General features: G+C 41.6%; 1 protein-coding gene across 2 annotated transcripts; it reads right to left on the reverse strand.

The window, feature by feature from the left end:
* Positions 1-939: 939 nt before the first annotated feature.
* On the reverse strand, positions 940-23,902 carry LOC146974506 (voltage-gated potassium channel subunit beta-3). Of its 2 annotated transcripts, none has more exons than XM_085797946.1 (14): positions 23,279-23,902; positions 7,831-7,874; positions 7,705-7,742; positions 7,339-7,418; positions 7,060-7,104; positions 6,368-6,412; positions 6,216-6,259; positions 4,993-5,079; positions 4,792-4,877; positions 4,570-4,690; positions 4,375-4,469; positions 4,141-4,261; positions 3,560-3,648; positions 940-3,402 (listed from the first exon to the last, which is right to left on the reverse strand). In XM_085797946.1, the coding sequence occupies exons 1-14, from the start codon at positions 23,572-23,574 to the stop codon at positions 3,313-3,315; spliced, it is 1,281 nt and encodes a 426-aa protein (XP_085654072.1). In that variant the 5' UTR covers positions 23,575-23,902; the 3' UTR covers positions 940-3,312. The 2 variants fall into 2 exon arrangements, with proteins under 2 accessions (XP_085654072.1, XP_085654071.1); XM_085797945.1 differs by lacking the exon at positions 23,279-23,902 and adding an exon at positions 18,023-18,775.
* Between the last annotated feature and the right edge of the window lie 770 nt (positions 23,903-24,672).

Genomic DNA, 24,672 nt, shown 5'->3' on the forward strand with positions numbered 1-24,672 from the left:
TGTGCTTATTAACCACTGCTATTTTTTTCAGTTTTTTATCACCGTTGTCCAGCTTTTTTTCTTCACAGGAAGGATGACTCATGTGCTGAAACCTGTTTTTCTCTGACGGGGTTGGCGGTGAGGCATCCAACATTTTTCAGCACATATGATTATCTTTATCAGAGAGCGGCGCACTGTAGTATACGCACATGTGTCATCTGTCACTCTGATGGCGTTATGCAGTCTGGTGCAGGAGAAGTTGCAGATGTTTTCTGTTTGTGCTAAGTGTGTGGGAGATCCCAGTTGGCTCCTGCAGCACAGACAGCGCTGGACACTCGGCTGTGATATTTGCTCTTGTACCATCCATTTGAATGACCCTGGGGTCCATGGACGTGGCTGCCAGACATTTTTAGAGGGTGTAAGAATGACATTGAATGTCCATTTAGTTTCTGGTCTGACTTCTCTTTTGATTTTCTAAGAATTATAATGCACGGCTTGTTTGTTTGCAAGCATTTTGTTGTGAATTTGCACGATTTACAGAACACTAGATGCTTTTGATTCTACTTCTAACTACAGGAGCACAGACAAAATGATGGTGTTATTGCCATGCTCTTCTATGCTGCTGCTGCCATTTTCTACACTGGCACAAATCTTCTCCTTTAACACCATGAATCCTTTCTGTTATTGCAGCAGTGACACAAATTCACATCATGAGCCTCAGGGTCAAAGGTAGATTCAGTGTTTGTGAAGCTGTGGAGGCTTGCATCATGGTGTGAATGTTATCTACGGGTGTGGAGGTTTGTTAGTTTAAGGGATTAACACTAACTACTTATTGAGAATATGCTGTGCTGCTGTGCACCCTGTGTGACAGTGGAGGTTGATTTTAAAATCCTACAGGTCATATAACATATTTTGGGACAGGGTGTTTGCGTGTAGCTAATAAATTAATATCCCTGCACATATACTGAAACAAACAGTTTATTCCAAATGTTAACATGGAAGGTGAGCTGACGTTAATGTTCAACATAACAGCTATGATTGGCCTGTTCCAGCTAAGGTTATGTTAAGGTTATGAATAGTCAATACAAAATCTTATATGACTTCCCATAAACAGGTGAGCACACTTTAGACTGGTGTTATTTATGCATGAAGCTTATGTCAATAACCTTTTTTCCCCCCGAATTGCACATGTAAATGTTGCATGAGAGCTCTGCAGGCTTTTATGTAACAGGTTCAAAAACATAAAAAGAAAAACTACCTTGAAAGCATGTTATGTGCTTTGTCCCTTTAGGTTAGATAGGTTTGAGCAACAGACATGATACATTCAGTATGAGTTGTCTCTTCTCTCTTTTGGTTTCTCTTTGTTTGCAAGACAGTAAAATATAAGTTATGCAGGCAAAGTTTCATTTTCAAGGTTTGATTGAAGTGTCTATGTACACTGAAAGCTACACTCAGTCGAACTGTACATCATCACAGAGTCACAGAGGGGAACAGCGTCTCGGCTGCTCCTTCAGGTATTCCCTTCATTCATAAATTGAACTTTTATCTCACTGTCAAACAGATAAACCTACAGTACAATGTAACCTTGTGCCAGCTAAAACAACCTCATGTATCAAAACACACCCTGCCCTGGAGATTAGTGCTGTTTTCATGGGGAACCACAAAAGGAACAACCCCCCACCCCCATAACAAAGTACTGAAATCAAACTAAAGGGAACAGAACATGGGATGCACAGTATAAAATGAGCTGTGCATGTGTGCAAGAATCAAGGGAACAAATAGTACAGAGAGAGAACTCCCAGAGAAATGAGCAGAGAAGCTATATTTTTAGGCTTCCACACAAAAAAAATAAATAAATACATTTGCTAAATCTTACCCCAAGTGACCTGTGGCAAGAGTAATATCACATTTGATAAACTCAGACATATCATTTATGTCCTATCATTGGAAAACTACTAGTTCACCACAGTGTGTCCAGATCTTTGTGTCAGTCGCTCAGTGACCTTCCCATATAGTCCAACTGTCTCAAACCTCTGATTTAGGAACAATGATGCTCTTCACAAGAATGGCATCGTTGAAAGTGATGTGAACATCTTTTGATACAGTTTAGGACATTACAAAGATTATATGTCAGATGGACACACAGCCGTGTCTGCAGACTGCAGAGAGTCTTTTAAAGCAAAAGTGCCCACCAGTACGGATCCTGGATCAAACTGCCGGACCATTTAGAGTAAAAAATGGCTTACAAGGGCACTGCAAATCTACATAAGCCAAAAAGCCATGCCACATTTACACCCTGTTAGGGCTATTCTCTCTTAAAGGGACATGCGCACAGTTTACAAACAGAAGAGGCAAAAAGACTGCTGAGAAAGCAGCAGGGTTGGGAAAGTTACTTTAAAAATCTCACCCCCTATTGATTCTTGATTGACACTTTCAAATTGTAAAAACATAGTGCACTGATATTCTTTCATTTAAAAGCCAATCTAGCGATAAATACTTGCAATGTGATCCATTCATTTCGATTTAGATCAGGTAACGTGCCACAGTCGGTCACTATTTGAGTGTAAACTGTATAAGTGTCTGTTTGGTGGTTTAAATGAATGGGTCTATTTTTCTACAGCATGTGATCTGATCTTTTTTTCTTTTCCTTTTTTTAAAGTAATACCAGACAGGATTAAGTTTTTTTTAAAAGTCAGATCACTGTAACGACTCTACAAGTAATCCATTGTTCCCAACCCTGTAAAGCAGTGAGCGTGGCAGACCAGTCACATGCACACTATGGGAGATGTTAGGCTAGACACATGAGTACTAACCTTTGGCTCTCTGGCTGCTGGGTACTAAACATCATACAGAATAACAGGCAGCTGCCAGGGGGGAGACTCCAATGAAAGCACCAGTCACGCAGTAAAGTTTCATTTTAGCACAGAGGTGTGTGTGTTTTGTTTGTTTCGTTTTTTTTCCACTACAGATCATTTCATCAACAAGAGTCAATTCAGTTGAATATCTTCCAAACCAGTCCTGGTGTCAGTGGTTTGCAAAAACCTATCACTCAAACCTGTTTTAGCCTCCCCCTCTGAAGAAATAATTAATCTGTGAACAATCGGCAGTGAGCAATATATGACCTGTTTTTTTTTTCCACAATTGAAAGATTTTTTTTTTTCCATACATGATACAATGTACTGCGCAGAATGGATATGCGCACATACTGGAAGCATAATGTTGCTGAGGACATGCAAGTTGTTGAGTATACAGCAGAGCAAAAAGCGATGTTTCCCAATTGTCATTGTCTTCTTCGTCTTCTCGAAACATCATCTTTCACTCAGATTTGCATCTTCAAGCGCGTGACTCTTTCTTGGAGTGTGGCTTATTTCCCAGCAGGGCGTCCATCTCGGTTATGGTTTGAGGGGTCATTTGGGATAAAATCTGCAAGGAGGAGGACATTCAATTAAAAATCTCATCTTCTATAGTCGGTCAGATTTACAGACTTTATACTAAGTAGGTTACACAACTGTATAGTAGTATGTCAGACAAAATTATTAATGTGGGAGTAAAATTTAAAAAAAAAAAAAAAAAGATTTACCCGGAGGGCACCCAGGTTCTCAAGTAACTGGTCTGTGTTAGAAACTCCCAGGAGCACTGAGCTGACTCCCTCACTGCGCAGACACCAGGCTGTAAAATAACACCAGAAAAAGAGAGTTTTGTACATTTTGTACTGGACAAACAAGGACATGCAGTGGGTGAGCCTAAACTATAAATCAACATTAGTGAATAAAACACAAAGATGGAAAAAGTTATGTAACAAAGAATTAAGCCATTGATCAAGAGTAGGGTGGTTACACACTGGCACAGATGACACAGATGGGCAGAGGAAACATAGGAAACATTAGTGTGATCCATGAAAATCATAATAAATCATAACTCTGTGCAGAATAATAGATCAAAAGCACTAAAGTTTTTGGATCATACAGTATAAATAAAAAATGGACTTGATTTATGTGTGAAACAACAATTTGAGCCAGTGTTGTGACTTTAGCACCATAAACACATTTATGATTTTTTTTAAAAAGTCAGCTCATTTTTATCTTCCACTCAGGCAGCGATGCACAAAGAACATCTCTGTACATGTTCTCTGTGTAACCGTGTCATTGGCCTGAGTCGTACCTATGGCTAACTGTGCAGCAGTGCAGCCCAGTCTGTCCGCCAGTAGATGGAGCTCCTTGATTTTAGCGAGCTGCCTGCGGCCCTCCTCGCTGTTCACTCGTTCCTTCAGCCACTGGTATCCCTTCACCAGGAGCAAAATGGAGAGAAGCATTGATAAGGCAAAGAGCAGAGGGAATCACACTTTCAGAGAGAGACACATCCCACAGGGGGGAGGACCTGTCAAATCAAACTGACCTTCATTGCTGCTCTGGAGCACTCTGGTACACCATCACTGTACTTTCCTGTGATTAATCCACAAGCAAGTGGAGACCAGGTCATTGCTCCAACACCTGAAAGATTGGGATAAAAGGAGACATTGGGATGAGACAAAATGAAACATCAATTTAGAAAATAAAGATAAGTGGAGCAGTGAGACTGCGGATGTCAGACCGATCTTGTGGTAGAGCTCGGGAAGCTGAACCTCGACTTTATCCCTCTGGAAATAGTGATACTCTGCCTGCTCACACACAGGTGGGATCAGGTTGAACTGGCGTGCCACTGAGTAGGCCTCCTGGTGCAAGAAAGGTAGAAACAAAACACCACTGGTTACTGATGAGCATTTCTACCACCAGCATTAGATTTATATATAAAGAAGCAGAGATGACCTCTCACCATGATTTCCATGGCACTCCAGCGTGAGGTTCCCCAGTACATGGCCATACCCTGGTTTATTACAAAGGTCATGGCACGTACGATCTCTGCAAATCACAGTAGCATCACATTTCAGTTCAGTAGCATTAGTCGAATTGATTAAGATGTGAAACATATAGTACTATTAAACTATTAAATGATCTCTGCACATCTGTAACTGACCTTCCATCGGGCTATTGACATCATTTCTGTTGGCAAAAACAATGTCCACATAATCTAGCTGGAGTCTTGATAAAGATCCTCTTAAACCTGTCAAGAAAAAAAAACAGTCAACAATGATTATTAGACAACGCATCATCAAACACAGTGAGAGTCAACGGCCGCGCTCAAAGCTCTGAGAGGCAGCGTTTAGCCACAGTGGTGCTTTGAACTAATGACTTGAATCAGCTGCCAAAATGTTGATGTGGAAGCTGTTACAATGTTCACAGTGTTTACCATTTTAATTTACATCATGCCAGTTGGCACGAAACACAAAGTGCAGCAGGGGCTGATGTGAATTCCATTAGTTTTGCAGTTATTCAGCCAAAAACCAAAGAAGCTAGGGAGGACTGATGTCAGTTATTAATCTTCTTGGGATCACAGCTCTCTGTATATCTCTATATGCATGTCACAAGTGAGATATATTTCCCTAAGTGACTGACCTACACAACCATCCACAGAGCTAGCATGACTGAAAAGAGCAACTGAGCAACCACAAAGCTATTATTATCACTCCATGTAGTACGTCATTGTAGGGTTAAGATAAATTATTCTAAAAAGAAATGTAAAAATGTTTTACACAATATCTCTTAACAAATTTACAAACTGCAATTTGATTTAAACCCCTAATAGAAGCAAACAAACCTTTAAAGCTGCACACAGATGACTCATCAAATCAAAAGCCTCATGCCTAAGATGTTCCTTTGCACCTCATGTCCTACCAGCAATCACAAACAACTGTAGAGGAATACGTCTTTTTATTCTTTTTTTATCCGTTATGACACATAGTAATTTATTTGACGATGAAGCCTGTTGACATATTTATCGTGACGTGACATGAGGTGGCTGTAACCGGGTGAAAGGGCAATCAAATGATTCATCACAGCTCAGGTCTGCTGAACTGTTGCACTCTGGGAGATATTTCATATTGTGCAATTAAAGTTTAATACATCCTGGTATTGAACTTTAATTGATCTCTTCAGCAAATAAATAGAAATATAGAAGAATAGAAGTAATAAAACACAGCTCTGAATTCTGAATACTACCTTTTTCTCTTAGGATCTTTTCAAGGAATAGGTTAACTACAAGCTGTATCGAGAGATTCACCTCACCCTGAACCTGTTTTGTCATTATTCTTAATAAATTTTCTGCAGATACTAAAGTGAAAAGAGAGACTTGTGTTTTACCTTCGATGATGTGCTTTCTGGAGAGTCCTCTCTCTGTCTCTGCTCTGTGAAGAGTTGAAAACACACATGATTGAGGGGTCATTGAATTGATCAAATCAAACAAGGATTTTGATTGAAAAGAACAGTACGTAGTCTTTGAGTCTTTTACTTACTGGCCTCCCCAATAGATTTTTGTTGTGATGACAAAACTTGAACGCCTGGGAAGGACACATGAGTGTTAGGAGAACAGTTTAGAAATAAAGACAGATTTAGAGTAGGAAAATATTTTCTTCTATTGCCCGATTTCTTTGTCTGATACTGTGCACAGTGCATATTTTTCTTCAGCTGTGTAAATAAATACAGTTAGCTTCTGTCTGCTGTCGCTGGTATGACATGTTAAAATACTGTGTATATAACCCAGTATTGTGTTGTTTTTCTCTAATAATGGCAGATTAATCAGACGAAATGAATGGTTGTTACTACAAAAGCATAATTTTAATCTCGGGCTTGTTTTTATTGATGTATTTTTTCTTAGGAATGAAAATATCTCAAGGAATTCCCACACAAATGAGTGTTTGGCAGTATTGTGAGCTGGGAGTTTATTTTCACATGGTTGCATTTTTGTCCTTTTATAGTCTTTTTCTGAAGCAAAAGCTCCTCATTTGTCTTAAAAGAACAAATTTCCCTTGAGATAATTTAATAGTGCATCTGTTCCAGCAGTAATAAAAACGCACTGTAATGCAGTGCACGTCCGAAAGGCAAGGGATTGTTTGGGATTATTAAGCTTTCAAAAAAACATATTTGTGATCTAATCTGGTGCTTTTTACATGCACGTGAGTCAGTTTGGAAAAATGAGTAACGTCACCTCCATCCTTTCTTCTTGATGATGTTCCCTAGGGTGATTTCCGCCCTGTGGAGAAGCACATCAGTGGTTGTGATTAGCTGATGCAGAATAACACAACAATATTAAAGCAGAGGCTATATGAAACCAGCAAACATATCAAAGCAAACTGAACAATGTGCTTCCAGCTGTTCATTTCAGAAAGAAGCTGCACTCAGAGTCTATGAAACGCATAAAATAACTACCGGTAATACAAAGACTCTCAAGATTTAATTGGTGCTCATGGAGAAAGTGAAGTCTGACCTTCCAGAGGCGTACACCTCTGCCGTGTCAAAGAGGTTCACTCCGTTCTCATAAGCTATGGTCATGAGGTTCTCAGCCATCTGAGGGAACACAAAAATTGAGACTGAGAAAAGGAGACGATGGATAAATTCCAATTACCCATAGGTCGTCCAGGAAGGGCACTATGCACGGAGGACAATACAGTAGAGATACACACAATAGCGTACCATGTTGTAATAGTTTCAAGATCTGTGAGACTTTGAAGCATTTCTATAATTGAAAACACAGAGATTCACGTTCGCAGCACCTGGGTGTTTGGCACAAAAGCAATAAGAGCGAAAGTGAAATCGACTTTTCATACAAACAGAGGGACAAGAGAGCTCTCACCTCATCAGAGATCTGTGATCCAAATGTCACCCAGGTGCCTGGACGAGAGGAGGGGACACAGATGTTTGTTTTGTTTTGAGGGGTTGAAACAGATGAGTATTTTCTTTTTTCTTCAAACCAACTCACCTAACCCGAGGCAGGAAACACGGAGGCCTGACTTCCCCAGGTTCCTGCGTTAAAAGAGAAAGGATGAGAAAGCAAAGATGTGAGGCTCAGATATAAACAATGGAAGGAGACACAACAGTGATGTGTGGGCATTTTGAATACGTTTGCACGCGCATCAATCATAGGTGAGATTCATATCTGACTGAAAGCTGATGTGTGTTAAGGCAAAACAAAGCAGAAAACCGTCCTGAATGATGAGAAGTAGCTTCACGTTTGATATAATTACAGCTCTGTTTTACTATATTGCTGTTTATACTTACATTTCCTTACAGCTACATCACATTGTCACGGAAATGATTTTACATACGCAACAATTTAGATCAGCTTTTCAAAATATGAGATATTGCAGTAACTTAGGGAGCAGTTAAAAGCAGCTTCATGTCAACCAGCTGCAACATTACAATGCTGTAAAAGTAGCAGCCGTAAAAACAAAATAACAACCAGATAATATATTATCTAATATCATAAAAACTTTTGGCATTATTACTTTTGTTTTTCATAGCTGGGAAAATTTTTCAGTTAATACTTAATTCTGTTGTTAGTGTTAAGGAATCACAGCATTTGTACACTGTGGTAAAGACACATGATAATATTTAATTTGTAATTAAGTCCACTAATCTGAATTTGTGCTTAAACCTGAGATGTGTCACGTTTCCCATATTAATTTCATAGTATTCTGGGATGTGAATTGTTCCTCCGCTGCAGCTTCTGAGTTCAAGTCTTTCTCACCTGTGGTTAAATTACAGCCTGTGTCTAATTATTTCTGAACAATTGACCTTTTATCCTTCATATGTTAACAGTTCAGTGTATTACGCTGGGTCAGTGAAACAGCTGGAGGGAAGCGAGCTCTGAGCTCAGCTCAGCTCAGATCGAGTCCAGGCAGTAGCTGCCACAGCCTGTATGTTAAACGGCCCAAAATGTTCCATAAGCTCCAGAGGAGTCCATCACCCAACATGCCACATCTGATTATTCAGACAGCTGAATTGTGCAGGGGCGAGCAGGGAGAGGCAGAGAGCTGCATTTCTGACCACAGGAACACGTACAGCTGAAAATGATGTGGGCTTCAATCTCGCTCTCCTCCCTCTCCTCCCTTCCTCCTCCTCCTCCTCCTCCTCCTCCTCCATGCATGCTCTCCCCCATTCTAATTAGCCGGGGAGCCAGCTGGAGAGGCAGCAGAACTGCAGTGCAACTGCTCGTCGTCTTTTCATCTCCAGTGCCTCTCCCCTCTCTGCCTGTCTGCCTGCCTGTGTCCGCCACAAATAGCCAAATGCAGGAAGACAGACTGTCAGAGCGTTTAGACTCAGTCGAACGAGTCCTGCTTTTATTTTCACCAGTCTATTTTTAATGCCTGACCTTAAGCTATTTTTAGATTCCTGCATATGTAAGCATTTGTATCCCTTTTTGTGTGTGTGTGTGTGTGTGTGTGTGTGTCTGTGTCTGTGTGCTGTGTGGGGGCGTGACTGTTCATGTGTGCGCTGCATGTAGGTGTGAAACACATATTGTTTGTGTCATTCCTTTAAAGTCTGTGAAAATAGCACACAGGTGGAAGGTCAGTGATACTATATAAAGAGAAAAATGTTAGTGGGGTCTGATGTAGCTGGTTCCTTGTATGGTAATCTGCTCTTATTCACTATTTGTCAACCAATGACAGCTCTGCCTCTTCTCACACAATGACAGTCACTTTGAACACAGTGAGTAAATATAAATGAGGCACATGGGAGAAAACACACTTCAGAGACTTTTTCTAACCCCCCCCCCCCCCCGCAAAAAAAAAAAAAAAAATCTGTTATTTAAATATTTCTTCATTGTTTTGTTCTCTTCTTTACTGGCAGTTTCTGTGACATCCATCAAATTATACCATTTTGCCTTGACTTCACTCAGGAGAAGTTGAAGGGGGAAAAAAATCTAACAATATTTGACAAGGTTGCACTCCTAACAGCATCCAAAAGTATTCCCTGTTAGTACAACACAGCTTTAATCAAATTTGTGTGAATTTGTTTTTTCCAATCCTGAAAATACTGAAACTCACTATAAAACTGTTTTAATTAGGTCTCAACACCTGCAAGATAGATACTGTTCATATACTGAGAGAATATACTGTAATTTTTGTCAAGAGTCCCAAAAGGTAAATAATATATGTACTTCACATAAAAATTACGCCAACCTTCTCATTTATTTCAGATTCTGTCTCTATTCTTATTTTATTTCTTCTCCTTTCACTGCTACTCTTTTGTGCTGCTGTGTCAAATTTGAATTTCCTCTACGGGGATCAATAAAGTTACGTTTTTTTCCCCATATCTTATCTCATCTTGTCCAATTTCTGTGAGTTTTACCAGTTTTAAATCTTTAGACCGGTGCATGAAAAGCCTCTCAAGCCCGCGGCTTGTCTTGTAATAATGTGAATTAATGGCATTAATAAAGCCGAGTGTTTACCACCTTAGTCACACAGCAGCGCACCTTCTTTGAATGTTCCCCCCTTTCTAAAACGGTGCCATGATGAAAAACAGAAAGGTTACGTGTGGCAAGTGCAAAACATGAGTCAGCATGATGAGAAGCACCTAGAACCAACCACGACTGCCACACAAATGCACGCAGCTCCTCTCTCACATGGGCTCTTACTCATTTTTTTTTCAAGATGGGAAATCAGTGCATGAAGCTGACAGACCAACATGTTTGGTTTTCACCATCTATGAGCAAATCATGACAGGAGCAATTTAGAAACCAGCTGTGGCATTAGGGGGAACAGTGAATTCCATGACGGCCGTGTACCATGAAATACCATTGTTTTATTATTATTATTTCTCGCAGATGAAGAATGTCATTGTTTCTGTGTGACAACTGGCCGCCCCCTCCCTGCTCGCAAGTCCACAGCTCTCTGCAGTGCTGCAGTCTGCTAAATTACTATCAGAGAGTCTGAGGAGACACATGCTCTCCCATTCCTCACACTATCTCCCTCATGGCATTTTTTTTCTGTCACACACATACACACACACTTATATATACACACACGATCACATACACATGCATGTACACAGACGCTCGGCCTATATTTCATCTGACATGGATTTGATGAAAACTGAGGATGCTGTGCTGTGCGAGCGTCAGTGGGGCTGGTCGATGCTTTCACGTGGATGTTCACGCTTGATGGGAATTACGCCCGAACACAGGCACAGATCTACATACGCTCACGCATGAATGCACTCATGAGCAGGGCGCACAGAAACACAGATGCTTCTCCGTAGCCTTTGTAAGCAGGGCCGTCCTACAGTATGTTTTCCTGTCTATTCTTTCCTCTCACCATAAATCATGAACTTCAAACTAGGTGATTATAGGGACTCGGCTGCTCCATACATTATTAATGGAGGAGAGAAAGGAGGCGCACAGGTGCTCTGTCACGGTGTAGTCAGCATTTTAACCTATGCTGACATTTACAGTTAGTTTTCACCTGAGACCGGAGGAAGACACTCTATACAGATGGTTCGGTGCAAATGATGGAGGTTTTTTTTCTGCAGTTGTCATAAAATGCCACACACATGCTGAGCAGGCTGTTCTCCAGAGGGAAGCACACCTAGATATTAATAACACTCACATCAGTGTGTGTGTGTGTGTGTGTGTGTTTATACGTGCATTTTCTGAGCACAAACTGTGGGAAGATTGTGGACAGTCTGTTCTTATTTAATAATGCTGCACACTGTGTTTCTGGGTTTTAAAGGGTCAGTTCATCTAAATTACAAGGAAATGTTCTCTCCCGAGTATTTAACCACGGAGCAGAGGTGAATACATTTTTGCTCACAGCACTGATGTGTTTTAAACAAACCCAACAACACTAACATGTCTTTCATGTCCTTGTTACTTGTTACTGGATTATCTGTAGTTTTGTTAACAGCTTTTAAAGGGACTGTTTTGTTAATAGGAGAAAAACTTCAGGGACACTGTTTCTATTCCTGCTGAATTAAAAAGAAACATTTTTCGGTGTTCTGAGCATCACAAACACACACCTCTATTGTATTGAGGTAGAGGTACATGCTTCAGAGACAGATAAATCAGGAGCTGGGCGAATGAACCCAGAGTCTGCCCGGTGACAGAGATAAATGAGAAAATGTTATTTCGTCTGACTCGGCTCTTTAACTCTAAAGGACAAGAACACAGTGTAATTCTGACAGTGCACTAATTCTTGCTTTGGCTGTTTTTAATGAATTAGGCTGAACTACAGACTTCTCATGTTGCATGATGTTTTTTTTTTAAATTCAGTCTTGATAAAACAGTTTGGAAAGTAGGTCTGTCCTAATTATAAAACTCACACACTGTGAGTGGAGCAAATGAAAAAACAAAAACAAATAAACAAATAAAAAGCACAAAGACTTAAACTCAGCTGCTCTCCTTCAATCTCATGCATCAGCTGCTGACACTTTATTAGTGGTGGAGACTCTCATACTGAAATTACATGTAATGAAGTGGCAGAGCTATTAGAGTCCATGAGCTGATATTAAAAGTATGAACCTTTTTGTAACTGTGAAGTGTTTTACAATTCAAACTTTGGTACAGGACATGAGTGAGAGTATATGAGACCCCTGTCATTACATTATGTTTTTGAATGTGACTTGTGGGTGAAACAATGCTTCATTATTTTGAATTTTGAGTCATGTCGATGTTAAAAGAGTTGATTAATGAAATTCAAATGTCACTGCACTGTGCTGATACCTGCCAACTGGGTTTCTGTCTGCTGAGAGAGAGATGAAGATGAATGTTTGAGTAATACGTCACTTTCCTGGTCCGCCGCCTCATAAACACAGGCCGTGGCAGCTCAGTGAATTGAGACTGATTAAATGCAGTGGAGATTTGGAGCATCACAGTTTGACCTGTTTCTCTTGTTTCTTGTAATTTAAACCAACTCTCAACTGAGATACAGCTGCAAAATATCTGTTTGACTTCTTAAAGTCACCTAAACAACAACCAAAATAAATACCACACTTTCTTCTCTCAGTGGCATTAGTTCTAAATACATAACATCTAAACATGCATTTATCTGACCTATCTAATGTAAGTTATCAATCTAAACACTATTTTATTATCACACCAACATGAACTTTAATTTAAAGTATATCTATGAGCACAGCTGCGACTTCAAAACACTTCAGATATGTAATGAGCTTAAACTTGGGTCATATAATTGAATACTTGTTGGGACTTTTCTAGGAAGCTCTTTTCCATCAATCTGCATTTCTGCTCTTACATAATGACATGGAATAATGACTTTGTCTTTGCCAGAAGACAAAATCAGACTTTGACTTTGACTAGACAGTTATATTCAGAGGACGTGATGTGGATTTTCTGCCTCTGATTATGATGCGTGTGGTTCAGAGAGGTCCTGCTGATTGCTGCTGTCATTGCATCCGTCCATCGGGCAAGTAATGGCATTGATTTCACATGAAGCAGTCCTATCCTCTCTGCTTTATGTCATTTTATGGGCAAGTATAAGTTTTAAAATCTATTATTTTTTAGATATTCAGCTCCAACATGCAGCTGCACAAATAATAATGGTTTAATCTATCGTTCAGTTTCATTATTTATAGCTATAACATTCAGTAACTCGTTGATATACAGTATATCAGTAGGTGGCATGAAATATGCAGCCAGATTTTTGCTGTTTAGCAGCCAAAGACAGATCATAGTTTGGATATATTCTGGTTATGAGCCAGACTGAAATCTGAGAAGCCAAGACATTGGTCTGACTCCGTCTAAAACTTGTTGCAGGACCTCAAAGTCGAGTCTTAGTCGAGTGGAAACTCAACAAAAAGCCCGAGAGAGGAGAGTTTGAGATCAAGGTTGTTGTTCTCCTCCCCGTAACCTAAACCTTTTGTTTCCACTGATATTAATCACGATAACAATGTGAAGCCAAATGACTTAATTATCCTTTGATTATTATTCATGATGATTCCACTCTGTGAAATGCATATTTTATTACATTTTGGGATTTAGTACAAGTTGCACACACAAGGTTTCCATAGGGTTGTTGTATGAAACTGAGAAAAGTCTGCCGGACTGAGTTTTTCCACTGTTGATATGAGGCAACTATGAAACCACATTTAGCTACTCAAAGTAAATAGTGTATAGACGAGGGTAAGTGAGAGGCCAGGCTCACTGTGGGAGTAAGACGACAGGCATGGATCACTTTCTCAGGGCCCGAAATGACCACAATCTATCTGTAGAACTTGTCAGGGCTGCTCATCAATAACAATGACTCGATCATTACTTCATCAGCAGCTGAGAGTCCAGGCTTTCAGAGCTCACTGTTCAAGTGTCCTCACTGTTAGTGAACACAACCTCTCTGCATAGTTCAATGTAAGGACACTTCAAGCCCCGATCCGTATGCAAAACATATTAGCCTTTGTTCTGCACTTAAGCATGCAGCTAAATGTTATTAGAGCAGTATTTAGTGATGTGGTAGACTAGTTCACTGGGCACTTCTGGTTGTTATCTGCTTGTTATGCCATTGCCCTTTAGATGAAACAAAGTACAGACGGATGAGGGGGTGTAATTACATTCTTGACCATAAAAGTATAGTTACTTAACATAATAATCCCAAAGAAACGTCCAACAACAAAGTTTCTTTAGAGCTCCTGCGTGGTTTGATTAGTGCTCAATGGAAATAAGGCTAAACTGACTGATGTACCTACCAATAAACTGTTAATGTGACGAAAAACTGATACCACCCTAACATATGTCTACCAACAGCAGCTGGTTAGCTCATCTTAGCATCGTAAAAGTACGAAACAGCAAGCCTGACTCTGACCGACAGCAAACAGCTCACTATTTGAACACAGTGTTGTGTTTGATTAATCCTCACAAATACTGTGTTCAGTAATTGCGCTACGCTAAACTAATCTGAGCTAACAAGCTACCAGCTCTGACTTCACTCCCTCGTCTCAGCATCGATTGTCTCATCTCGCTCTCGGCAAGCAGATGAATAAGCTTATTTCCCAAAATGTTGAACTATTCCTTTGACAAATCACGAGCGAAGGCCTCCAGGATGACAGATTTAGAGCAGCAAAAATGGCGTTCATGTGTCATCATCCCTGAAATCCCTCCTGACTTCCTGTGCTGCTGGACATTGCTTTGCAACCCCATAATAATGGCAATGTTTAACTCGTTAATGACTCTCGTTCCTGCATGTTATAGTGTTTAATATTTCATGTAACTGTGGTTTTCTTCTCTGTTTGCATCACTCAGTTCAGTTTCCAGTGAATAAACCCAGTCCACATACAGACATGCATGACAAATGTCCAACAGTGACAAATAAATCGACTCTGAGATTGAAGCAGACCTGCTTACCAGGTTGCTGTTGGTGAAAGGAGAGGGCCTTGTTACCATAGGAACGGCCAATTTGCAGTGACAGAAGTTAACCTGAGTGGCGTCCAGACTCACCGCTCCACAGGTCCAAAAAAAACTATCATTACTGTTTTCCATCATAGATAAATGGACACAAATTGTAAGTGTGGTTGTAATTATGTTCTTATCTTGGTTAATCCATATAGTAAATCCACAGAAATATAACTTTCTATTTTTCTCTAATAACTTGGTCCAATAGTTAATACAGTGATTGTATTAGCAGCCTATTCAACTGTCCTAAGATAAGAAATACTGAAAGATAAAAATTAAATGTCCATTTATTATCAATTACTCCTGAAGAAATGAAGCAGGGTTTCTATTGTAGACATGAATTGGCATTGTCTGCTGTTGTATTAAAGATAATTTGCACCTTTTCATTAAACCAGACCTGTTCAGTCAAACAAACAGAGGACGGTGGGATGCTTTCACTGTGGCAAATTAAGTCCGAAATTGAGAAACTTTGATCAAAGACTTAAAGGGAGAGATTCAAACAGAGAGTTGGGGCAGGGGGCGACAGCAGGGGCTCATGGGAATGATAACTGGCAGCAGGTGTCATTGTCTGTGACCTGTCGGTGAGTGATGAAGACTGGGGTTAATAAGAAAGCAGAGGGCTGATTCAAAAACATGCGGTCAAAAGGGGCAAACAGAGGTAATGATGGTTGCCAGCTGGAAAATGAAACACAGATTGAATTTACTTGCAGTTGTTCACATTCAATTCATTTGGCCTCAATCAATGTCATGTCAAGAAAACTGCAACATTTACTCTGCACAAGATGCACAGACTCATTCAGCGTGTGGATGTGATGTATGTGTACACTCTGTCTCTTCCTCGCTGGCTTCGGTCTCTGATTGCGACAAACAGTGTAAAATGGAGAACGTGTGACCACTGTGCTGCCACAAACGCACTCTGTGACCAGGCGGTGGGGCTTTGAGCCGACTCACTCACAGAGGGGACTGATAAGCGGCAGCAGTGCTGACTGATTAGGAAATAAGACAGACAAAAACTAAAGGCAAAGCCTGGGGTGTTGCCACTGGCAACTGAGGCGGACCATATGCTCTATAGACTTATTGTGCTGCTGCACTCCCTATTATTGACACTTTCCCAGAGACAGCAGAGCATCCAGAACAATCCCACCCAATCAGAAGTGAGTGTGTGTGTGTGTGTAGGTCTCAAGGAAGGAGGAAATGGTGGTGAAGATATCTGGGTTTCATTCTGTGCCTCGTTCCCTTTTTAAACATCCTATTAAATGAAAACTAAATTGACTGAAGAGAATGGCAGCAATTCAATCAACCTGATTAACAGGAAAACAGGTCATTAAAACTCTCCTCCTAGTTATTGGATTTTACTGTTGAAACGGAGGACACACACGGTACAGTATATAGTCCTGCTCTTATATATCTTATACAATGCAATGTGCATGCTGTGTGTTTTCTATACATATTTATATAAGTATGCATCATTTCTGCACTGCTCTAAGAAACATCTGTGTGAGTGGAGGCTGCACAAACAGCTGTCCTTGTCAGGCTGAGGCTCTAATCCATCAAGGTGAACTGAACATGATTTTGAGACAAAACAACTGAAAGAGGGGAAGAAAAAAACCCAACAAATGATGCTGTGACTTGCTGTTTATCTGGTTGGCTTTTCTTTCCTACATTATGACTCAGACCTGGTGTGTGTGTGTATGTGTGTGCAACAATGGCTTTCTGTGCATTAGATAGTCTGCTGCAACACCATTTTATGAAAATGAAATGCTTTTAAAACCTCAGAAGAAAAAAAGGGTTGTGTTTTCCTGGGGTGTTTTTTTAGGGGAAGCTGTTATTGGCGGCGAGCTTTTTATTAATCTGTTGTGAAGAGCAAGAGGCCAAGGGAAAATCTGCATAAAACACCTGAGCCTAAGGCAAATGTTCCTATATGCATACTGTCTGTTATGCAGTGATAACATTGTGGCTGTTTCCTATGGATTATATAAGCATTTACACATCCATCAGAGTAAGCGTTTTTGAGAGTAAATGTCATATATTTTATAATGTCAGTGAAATCTCTCCTGTATGTGCGCCCACCGAGGTGCTTTCATCTGGGCTAATGGATACGGAGGCAGCCGGCACATTATATTATAGAAGGCATGTTGCCGATAATTCAAACTAACCTCAGGTTCACCTCATACCTGAACAAAGAGATTGACAGAAAGAGGAAGAGAGAGCGTCACATCAAGATGACAGAATTAGAGCCGTAATCGAACAATAATCGATTATTAAATGAATCGTCAACTATTTTGATAAATGAATAATCAGTTTGAGTAGTTTTTTAAGAAAAAGAAAGTCCAAATTCTGTGATTTCAGCTTCTTAAACGTGAATATTTCTGGTTCCTTTGTTCCTTTATAACAATAAACTGAGTATCTATTTGGTTTGTGGACAAAACAAGACTTTGAGGATGTCATCTTGTGGTTTGGGAAACACCGATTGACATTTTTCAATATTTTTTAACATTTTATTGACCAAACAACTAATCGATTGATCGTTTTAATAATCGACAGATAGCCTACATCGATAATGAAAGTCATCGTTAGTTGCAGCCCTAGACACGAACCACCTGCTGCTGTGTTTGTGGTGGAGGATTTGCCACCAATAATCTAGTGATTGGAGTTAATCTAGAGGTCAAGAGGTTTCAAGATCAAACCATGATGTCTGAGTCAGAAACCAATGATGTGAGTTAACCATCCTCCTCCTCCTCCTCCTCCTCCTCCTCACCACACCCATACTCACCTGTACTTCATACTGGTGTGGCGCCCGATGGCCTCCTTCATGTGGGCATGGCCCTGCGGAGTCTGACGGGACCCAGAGCTCTCCCTGGTCTTGACTGAGCCTTGGGACATGTAGTTGCCATTGCTCCCTTGTCCACTGCCCCCTCCACCTCCTCCGCCACTACCACCGCCTCCTCCTCCACCGCCGCCGCCCCCTACTCCTCCACTGCTTCCTCCGGGCGGCGGGGCGGTGCGAAGGCCACAGAGCCGGTCCTCACTGCGACTCTTGAGGTTGTGCTCGGTGCAGGCGAAGGACACCTGCATCCTGACTCTGGTTTCCGGTGTCTCTTATTTTGGAGAATGGGGGGCAGGGTGGGAGACCGGGCGGGGGGGTGTAGGGTGCAGGGGGAACCTTTTTCAGGAAGTCACACAAGCAGTAACGTCTGCAAATTGTCGGTACTGCTTGACACCGCTTCCCGTTGTGCTGTTGTGGCAAAGCAGTGATGCTCATACAAAGGGCTCAGACAGGGCAGGTCAGAGATTTTGGCTGAGAGCTGGTGGGAGCGGGCAGGAGTCCAGCCTCTAACATGACACACACGGAGTTACCGTCTGCTCCGTCTCCTGTCTGGTGATGCAAACCTGGCAAACGGCTCTTAGAGTTTTCACACTCACAAGATGCATCAGGGCTGCCCTCCAAAAATCATCAGGAAGCTTGTAAAGCTCACAGCAGTCCTCTGACGGATTGGGGATGTGGCAGTTCTTGGGAAGACCCCCCCTTCCTCCTCCGCCTCCTCCTCCTCCTCCTCCTCCCCAAAAAACAAAACAAAACCTCAGTGCAATAGATGCCTCCCCTCTCGAGAGTGTCACTCAGTCAGTCTGGGCCTTTTTCGCACATACATGCACAGGCTCGTATGGCTTATGTTGGGTGGTGGAGCACTTGCCAGCTTGCTGTCTTCTCTTCAGCTGAGGTTAGTTGTGTCGGACTTGAGCCGAGGAGCTCCGGAGTGTGCCGCAGCAATGACACAATCACAGCTACAGGCATCCTCACACCTCGCGTCGAAATAAGGCATATTTGTCTCTACTTGTCGCAAGGTGGGTGAGGGAGAAGAAAAAAAAACAAGCTGGTTCAATTGTTCGAATTTACATTGCCTTTTAGTCCTAACAGGGTAAATAGCCTAGACTTGATAGGATGCGATTTCACACAGTCAAACCCCACCGATGCATCATCAGCCCAGCAGCCTCACGCAGCATCAAATTGATGCAAGAGAGAGAAACAGAGAGCGAGAGAGCGAGGAGGGGGAGAAAAAAAGCAGCAACAAATTCAAGAGCAAACACCGAGCCGGGTTTGTTTTTTATTGTTATTACCTTCAGTGAGTGAGGTCGCTCACATACCGGCAGCGGCGGCGGCAGCTGAGCAGGTCTCCCGTTATTCGACAAAATCTCACGGTGCACGGATTTGAAAAAAACGCCGGCATAGTGGCCCAAAAATCAGCTGCAGCAGACATTTCAAACGCTCGATGATGATGCCGCCTCTCGGCTCTGCCTCAGCATCATTTCTTCCCTTCACAGTCACCACTTCTTCTCCTTTTTTCTCTCTTCTTCTTTTTCTTCCTCTTTCCCCTTTTTTTTTTTCTTCCAGAGGCTCCAAAATTGTTCACGACACACACGAGCTGTGTGGGGGTTTGCAAGATGCTCTCTCACTCTCTCTCTCTTCCTCTTCCTCTCTCTCTCTCTCTCTCTCTCTCTCTCTCTCTCTCTCTCTCTCTCGGGTGTGATCTCTACATTTTTCATCACAAGAGTGTACACACATTTCATCACATCGTCACATTATGTTAGTGGAGCTTACACGCACTATTGCGCTCGGGAAAGTGAAACAGAAAAGAAATCATCATGCACCATTTCTTTATGCCATCACACAAAACGCCTGTTATGATCTCGATATTAGAGTTTTATTATATTTAGTTTAATTTTCATTTTTTATAGTCGACGATAAATCGCCTCAGCGCCTCGTTTCTTCTCGGATTCTCCACACGCAAGGATCTGTGTTTCTCTACCACACCCAGCTGTCCATGTGCAACACAGTCTTTTGCACTTGTGTGTCTATGACCACACACCAGAATTATGCTCATCATCATCATCATCATCATCATCACCATCATCACCATCATCATCATCATCATCATCATCATCATCATCTCAGAGCAAAGCAGATTCATGGCTTCTCCTAAGTCTCCCAAACACAGCAGAGCATGGGATCTCAGCATCACATCATCCTGCATCAGCATCACATCGTATCAACATAAAGGGGATGTGTCATTTAGTATCAGGCGATGATAATAGCTCTTTAAAAGCCGTGTTGATGATGTGAAGTGCCACGGCCTCAGAGAAGACTATCAATCCAAAAAAAAAAAAAAAAAAAGTTTCAGTCAGTGCTCAAGTGTTTGCTCTGCAGGACCATCTGCAAAGAACATAGCTTATGCAAATGAAAATGCACACACATACACACATATGCACACATACAAATATTCATAATTTCTGTAGGTTTGTTCTCAGGCCCAATGATATCTTGCTTTCCGAGCTATCTGTGCTTCCAGGATGAGCTGCCAGCGAATTGGCAATCAGCCCTTTTTAAAGAGCTATTCAGTGCAAGTTGAGATGGGAAGTTTCCAGCTGCATATGCAGAAAGAAAATGTGAGTGCCACCCACTGTGACACTTTGAAAGAGCAGGTCTAATGATCTCTCCCATAAAAGCAGAGTGAGTACCTGCACAGGCATTTAGAGGCTGCAGCACTAAAGTATCCAAACCTTTTGTAACGGTGTCAGTTTGACCAAATATTATACGTGCAGGCTTAACCTTCACCTTCACCCCAAACAATGCCCATCAGCAGCACACTTTGAAAAACCGTGACGCTGAGAAACCGAGTCTGCCCAACAGTTCATGTTGCACTAAAACCGACAGCTCAGGATATCACAGACACTCAGGAAGTTTGCTTCTCTCTCTGCCTCATCGTCAAGTCCTGTGTTGACATGCAGCACTGAGTCTGTCTTCAGAAACGTCTCGTCGCCTGTCCTCGAACAGGAAGGCCGCATTAAGCCGTGGTCTCAGGAAATTAAAGGATAGATGACCATCTTTCTTATGAAGGGGTTTTATGCAACAGATTGTACAATGATAATGTCCTTAAGTAGCAGACTCTGCACCAAAGCTCATTATAAAGCATGTCTCTCCTGCTGGTGATCCAAAGTCTACAGCAGGCCTCTGTAAAACACTGAGGCTCATTTACATAATGCTGCTCTGATCCGATCTGCGACTCAAGTGGCTCTGTTTTCATTTAAAATAGGAGTGTAAATGTCCAACATGGAGCATCTAGGTGCAGTAACCAAACACATGTGGCACATTGTCATTTTTCTGGTAGCTGCAGAGACGGTCACAGCTGGTTTTGACTTACATGTACTAGAGCAGAAACAAAGAATGCTGGGAATTGTTTGTGGTGTACCTCCTCATGAAATGTGCATGTGGTTTAAGAAAGCTGAAGGCATTCATCCTGAGAGAGCGAAGTATTCCCTCAGACATGCTGTTTTTCTTACGGCTTTTTGGTTCATCTTGAAACGATTCGGCTTTGTCAAAAAAGAGGGGAGTCAGAGGACAGATATTAAAATGCTTTTAGCAGACTCACTTTGACTTAACTCACTCAAAAAAGTCACTGACAAACTGTAATACATCCAACCTTTGATCTTCAGTTTATTGAAAGACACGATTATGAATTGAGCTCCCGTAATCTGTTTGCCAAAAAATTTGAGTATCTGTCTCAGGAGATGAGCGGGTTGTTGTTTCCGTCAAAACCAACAAATCATATGAGAGAGGACTCCATGGTAGAAGTTACGAGTCATCGCTTTCTGTCATGAGGAAGTTTAAAGCTGCTGCATCATTACATAAATTAACTGCAGCTCACACAAACACACAGGCTGTAGAGACACTGAAGACGTTTAAACATAAGAGGAAATTCACAAGTGATGTAGGCAGTGCAGCTGAATCATACACTGCTGTGATTTTAATGTACTTGAGTCAAATTAAATGGATGCATTGCATTCTACAATAAATGAGAGATCTGAGGGCAAACCAGGCCTTTTTTCCCTTCTTTTTTTTAATTTCATGAAATTGCAAGCGTCACCACCAGTTCATTGAAATGATTCCCCTCTAAGCTGCAGATTTTGTTCCTTTTCATAGGCTGTGAATCATTGTGCCACAGGGCTGACTGGTCTGCACACCGAGGTGACACTGCCACCTAGAGGCAGATTCAGCCTCAATGACTGTGTGTTATCTGTCAAAGACACAAACTATCAGATTAAATGTAAAACTAAGTCAGAAAAACCTTGTTTCCCTATAAAAAAAAAAGAGGATTCCAATTAACCACAAGTGACTTTCATAGATAATCCACTGATATTATACAATAATGACACGTGCTATAATTTGCTGTAAAGCTTCTGTGTTTATGATGATTATATCTGATTTTTACTTTAGATGGAAACTTGTGAAGTGAAAGTGGAGTCATGGTCACCTTTCCATCCCACAATAGACAGACAGCTCACTGATGTCTAAAACCTGCCTCATTAACCCTGAACATCTGTCCCACTGATGTCGACCCTGGCCGGGCAGAGCTTTGCAGATTGAGAGCAGACAACAGTTGATGCTCAAGTCCCATTTAAACTACTGTATCTTGCATAAATATACAAGCGATGCGCAGCAACCAGATGTGTCTGCAGTCCAGCCGCTCTTATTCAGCACTGCTGTGCTTTGAAATCTCATCAGACGCCTGATGTTTCTTTCTAGGTCACTGGTGGGAAAAAAAAAAAAAAAAAACTTCAAATATATGTGTTTTTTTTCCACCCATGAATGATGTCTCCACCCACCGCCTTCACTTGCAGCCCTCTTCAAACACTCAACTACATTTTTGCATTAGTAATATATCAGAGATATATTAATCATGTTATTTAAATGGATTGTACACAGATGGCTGAATGCTCAGGATGGTCTGATAGTCTTTTGGTTTCTGCTCTTTAGAGACAGTAAATCAAACTGTATAAACAGTATTATGTCCTTCTTGGTTATATTATCAAATATGTCCACTGTTTTTATATGATCTCTTAGAGAGAGACTTTCTGATTGTTGAAGCTACATTGTGATACCACATCATGTCTTTGCTGCTCTTGCCTCATTTGGGATAAACCTTTCACCCCCTCCTCCCCACATCGCCCTCTTTCCCCCCACTGCCCCTCTCACCTGTATGTCATTGCAGAGCGCTCAGCCTCGCACTCGGCCAGGGAGAGGCCACATTCCCTGAGGTACAGCTCCAGCCGGCGTCGCTCCACCAGCCTGTGTGCCGCCTCCAGGATCTGTGAAGCCAGGGCCTCCGACTCAGTCCTCTGGTCCGAGGTCTTGCTGCTCCGGGCTCCAGATTTGGCCACAATACTCCCGGAGGAGGACGACGCCTTAGGCTTCTTGCTGAAGCCATAGAGGTCTTCCACCGAGTACTTCCCCCCCTTTCCTCCTCCGCTTCCACCACGGCTGGCAAACATTCTTATCTGGGCTCAAGTGCAGGAACTGATGGAAAATCGTTCTTCCCTTTTGCTCAGTTTTACCTGCTACATCTACTTTAGGTAAAAGCAGATGCTGAGATAGAAACAAAACAACAAGGCAGAGCTATTTTGATAGAGATTCATGAAGATTTCAAACATCCGGCCCGAAGATGTCAGACATCAAAACCGCTGGAAAGAAGAACTTGAAGCAGCAGTAAAATATCAAAAGGTCTTGATTGCTCCTTTGTGGAGTCTAAATCCAAAATAAAACAAAGCCAGTCAAAGCCAGCACCAACACCCAGTCACAAACAATGACTGCAGCTGATGTGAGGTGCGTCTTTGAGTAAAAAATGGATAGGGAAAAGCAATCAGCATCTTTCTGTCTTTATCTCTCAAAGGACGGACAGTGAGGGATTTGTGCTGAAGCCCCACCACCAGCTCACATTTGTTCAGATTAAGAGAGCGCCCGGATGAAGTATGTGTTCTTCTGTGGCTGCCATATAATCTGAACCACTGATGCCTGTGAGAGTTCAGCTCTCTGACCTTTTTTCCTCTCCACACACTCCAGAGTAGTAGTAGCATTTGTTTTTTCACCTACATGGACAATTGATCAGTTAATCTGCAGGGGCCATGTCATCAGAAGCAACACTCCTGCTGCCTTCCAGCTCCTGTTGGCTCAGACAAAGAGAGAGAGTGGCGTCCTCCCAAAGCGTGGCACCGGCTTCAGGCCAGTGCTGAGTGTTATTGTTGGGTTCTGGGTTAATGTGTTAGCCAAAACCCCCGGTGCCATGTTTTTCACACACACCCATGAAGAGGCGCAGAACGTGTGAACTTTCCACCGGAGGGGGAAACTACTAGAAATCTCTTCTTTCTACTAGTGAAAAGGACAGAACAATATCTGATGGTTAAAATGAAACTAAAGTGTAGAATTCATATATAAACACAGGGGGTTGTTGTTTAGGGAAATGATGATACTGATGGAGGATTATTTATCTTCTCAACAGTGTGTGCAAAGAAATCCACTTTATAATCTCCTGCATGCATGATGGCTAAATCCAAGATTAATACAGGAAACAAAAATGTATCTTCCATAAAAGT

The sequence above is a fragment of the Trachurus japonicus genome, chromosome 14, assembly GCF_045865225.1.
Source record: "Trachurus japonicus isolate A0001 chromosome 14, Traja_1.0".
NCBI classification, from domain to species: domain Eukaryota; kingdom Metazoa; phylum Chordata; class Actinopteri; order Carangiformes; family Carangidae; genus Trachurus; species Trachurus japonicus.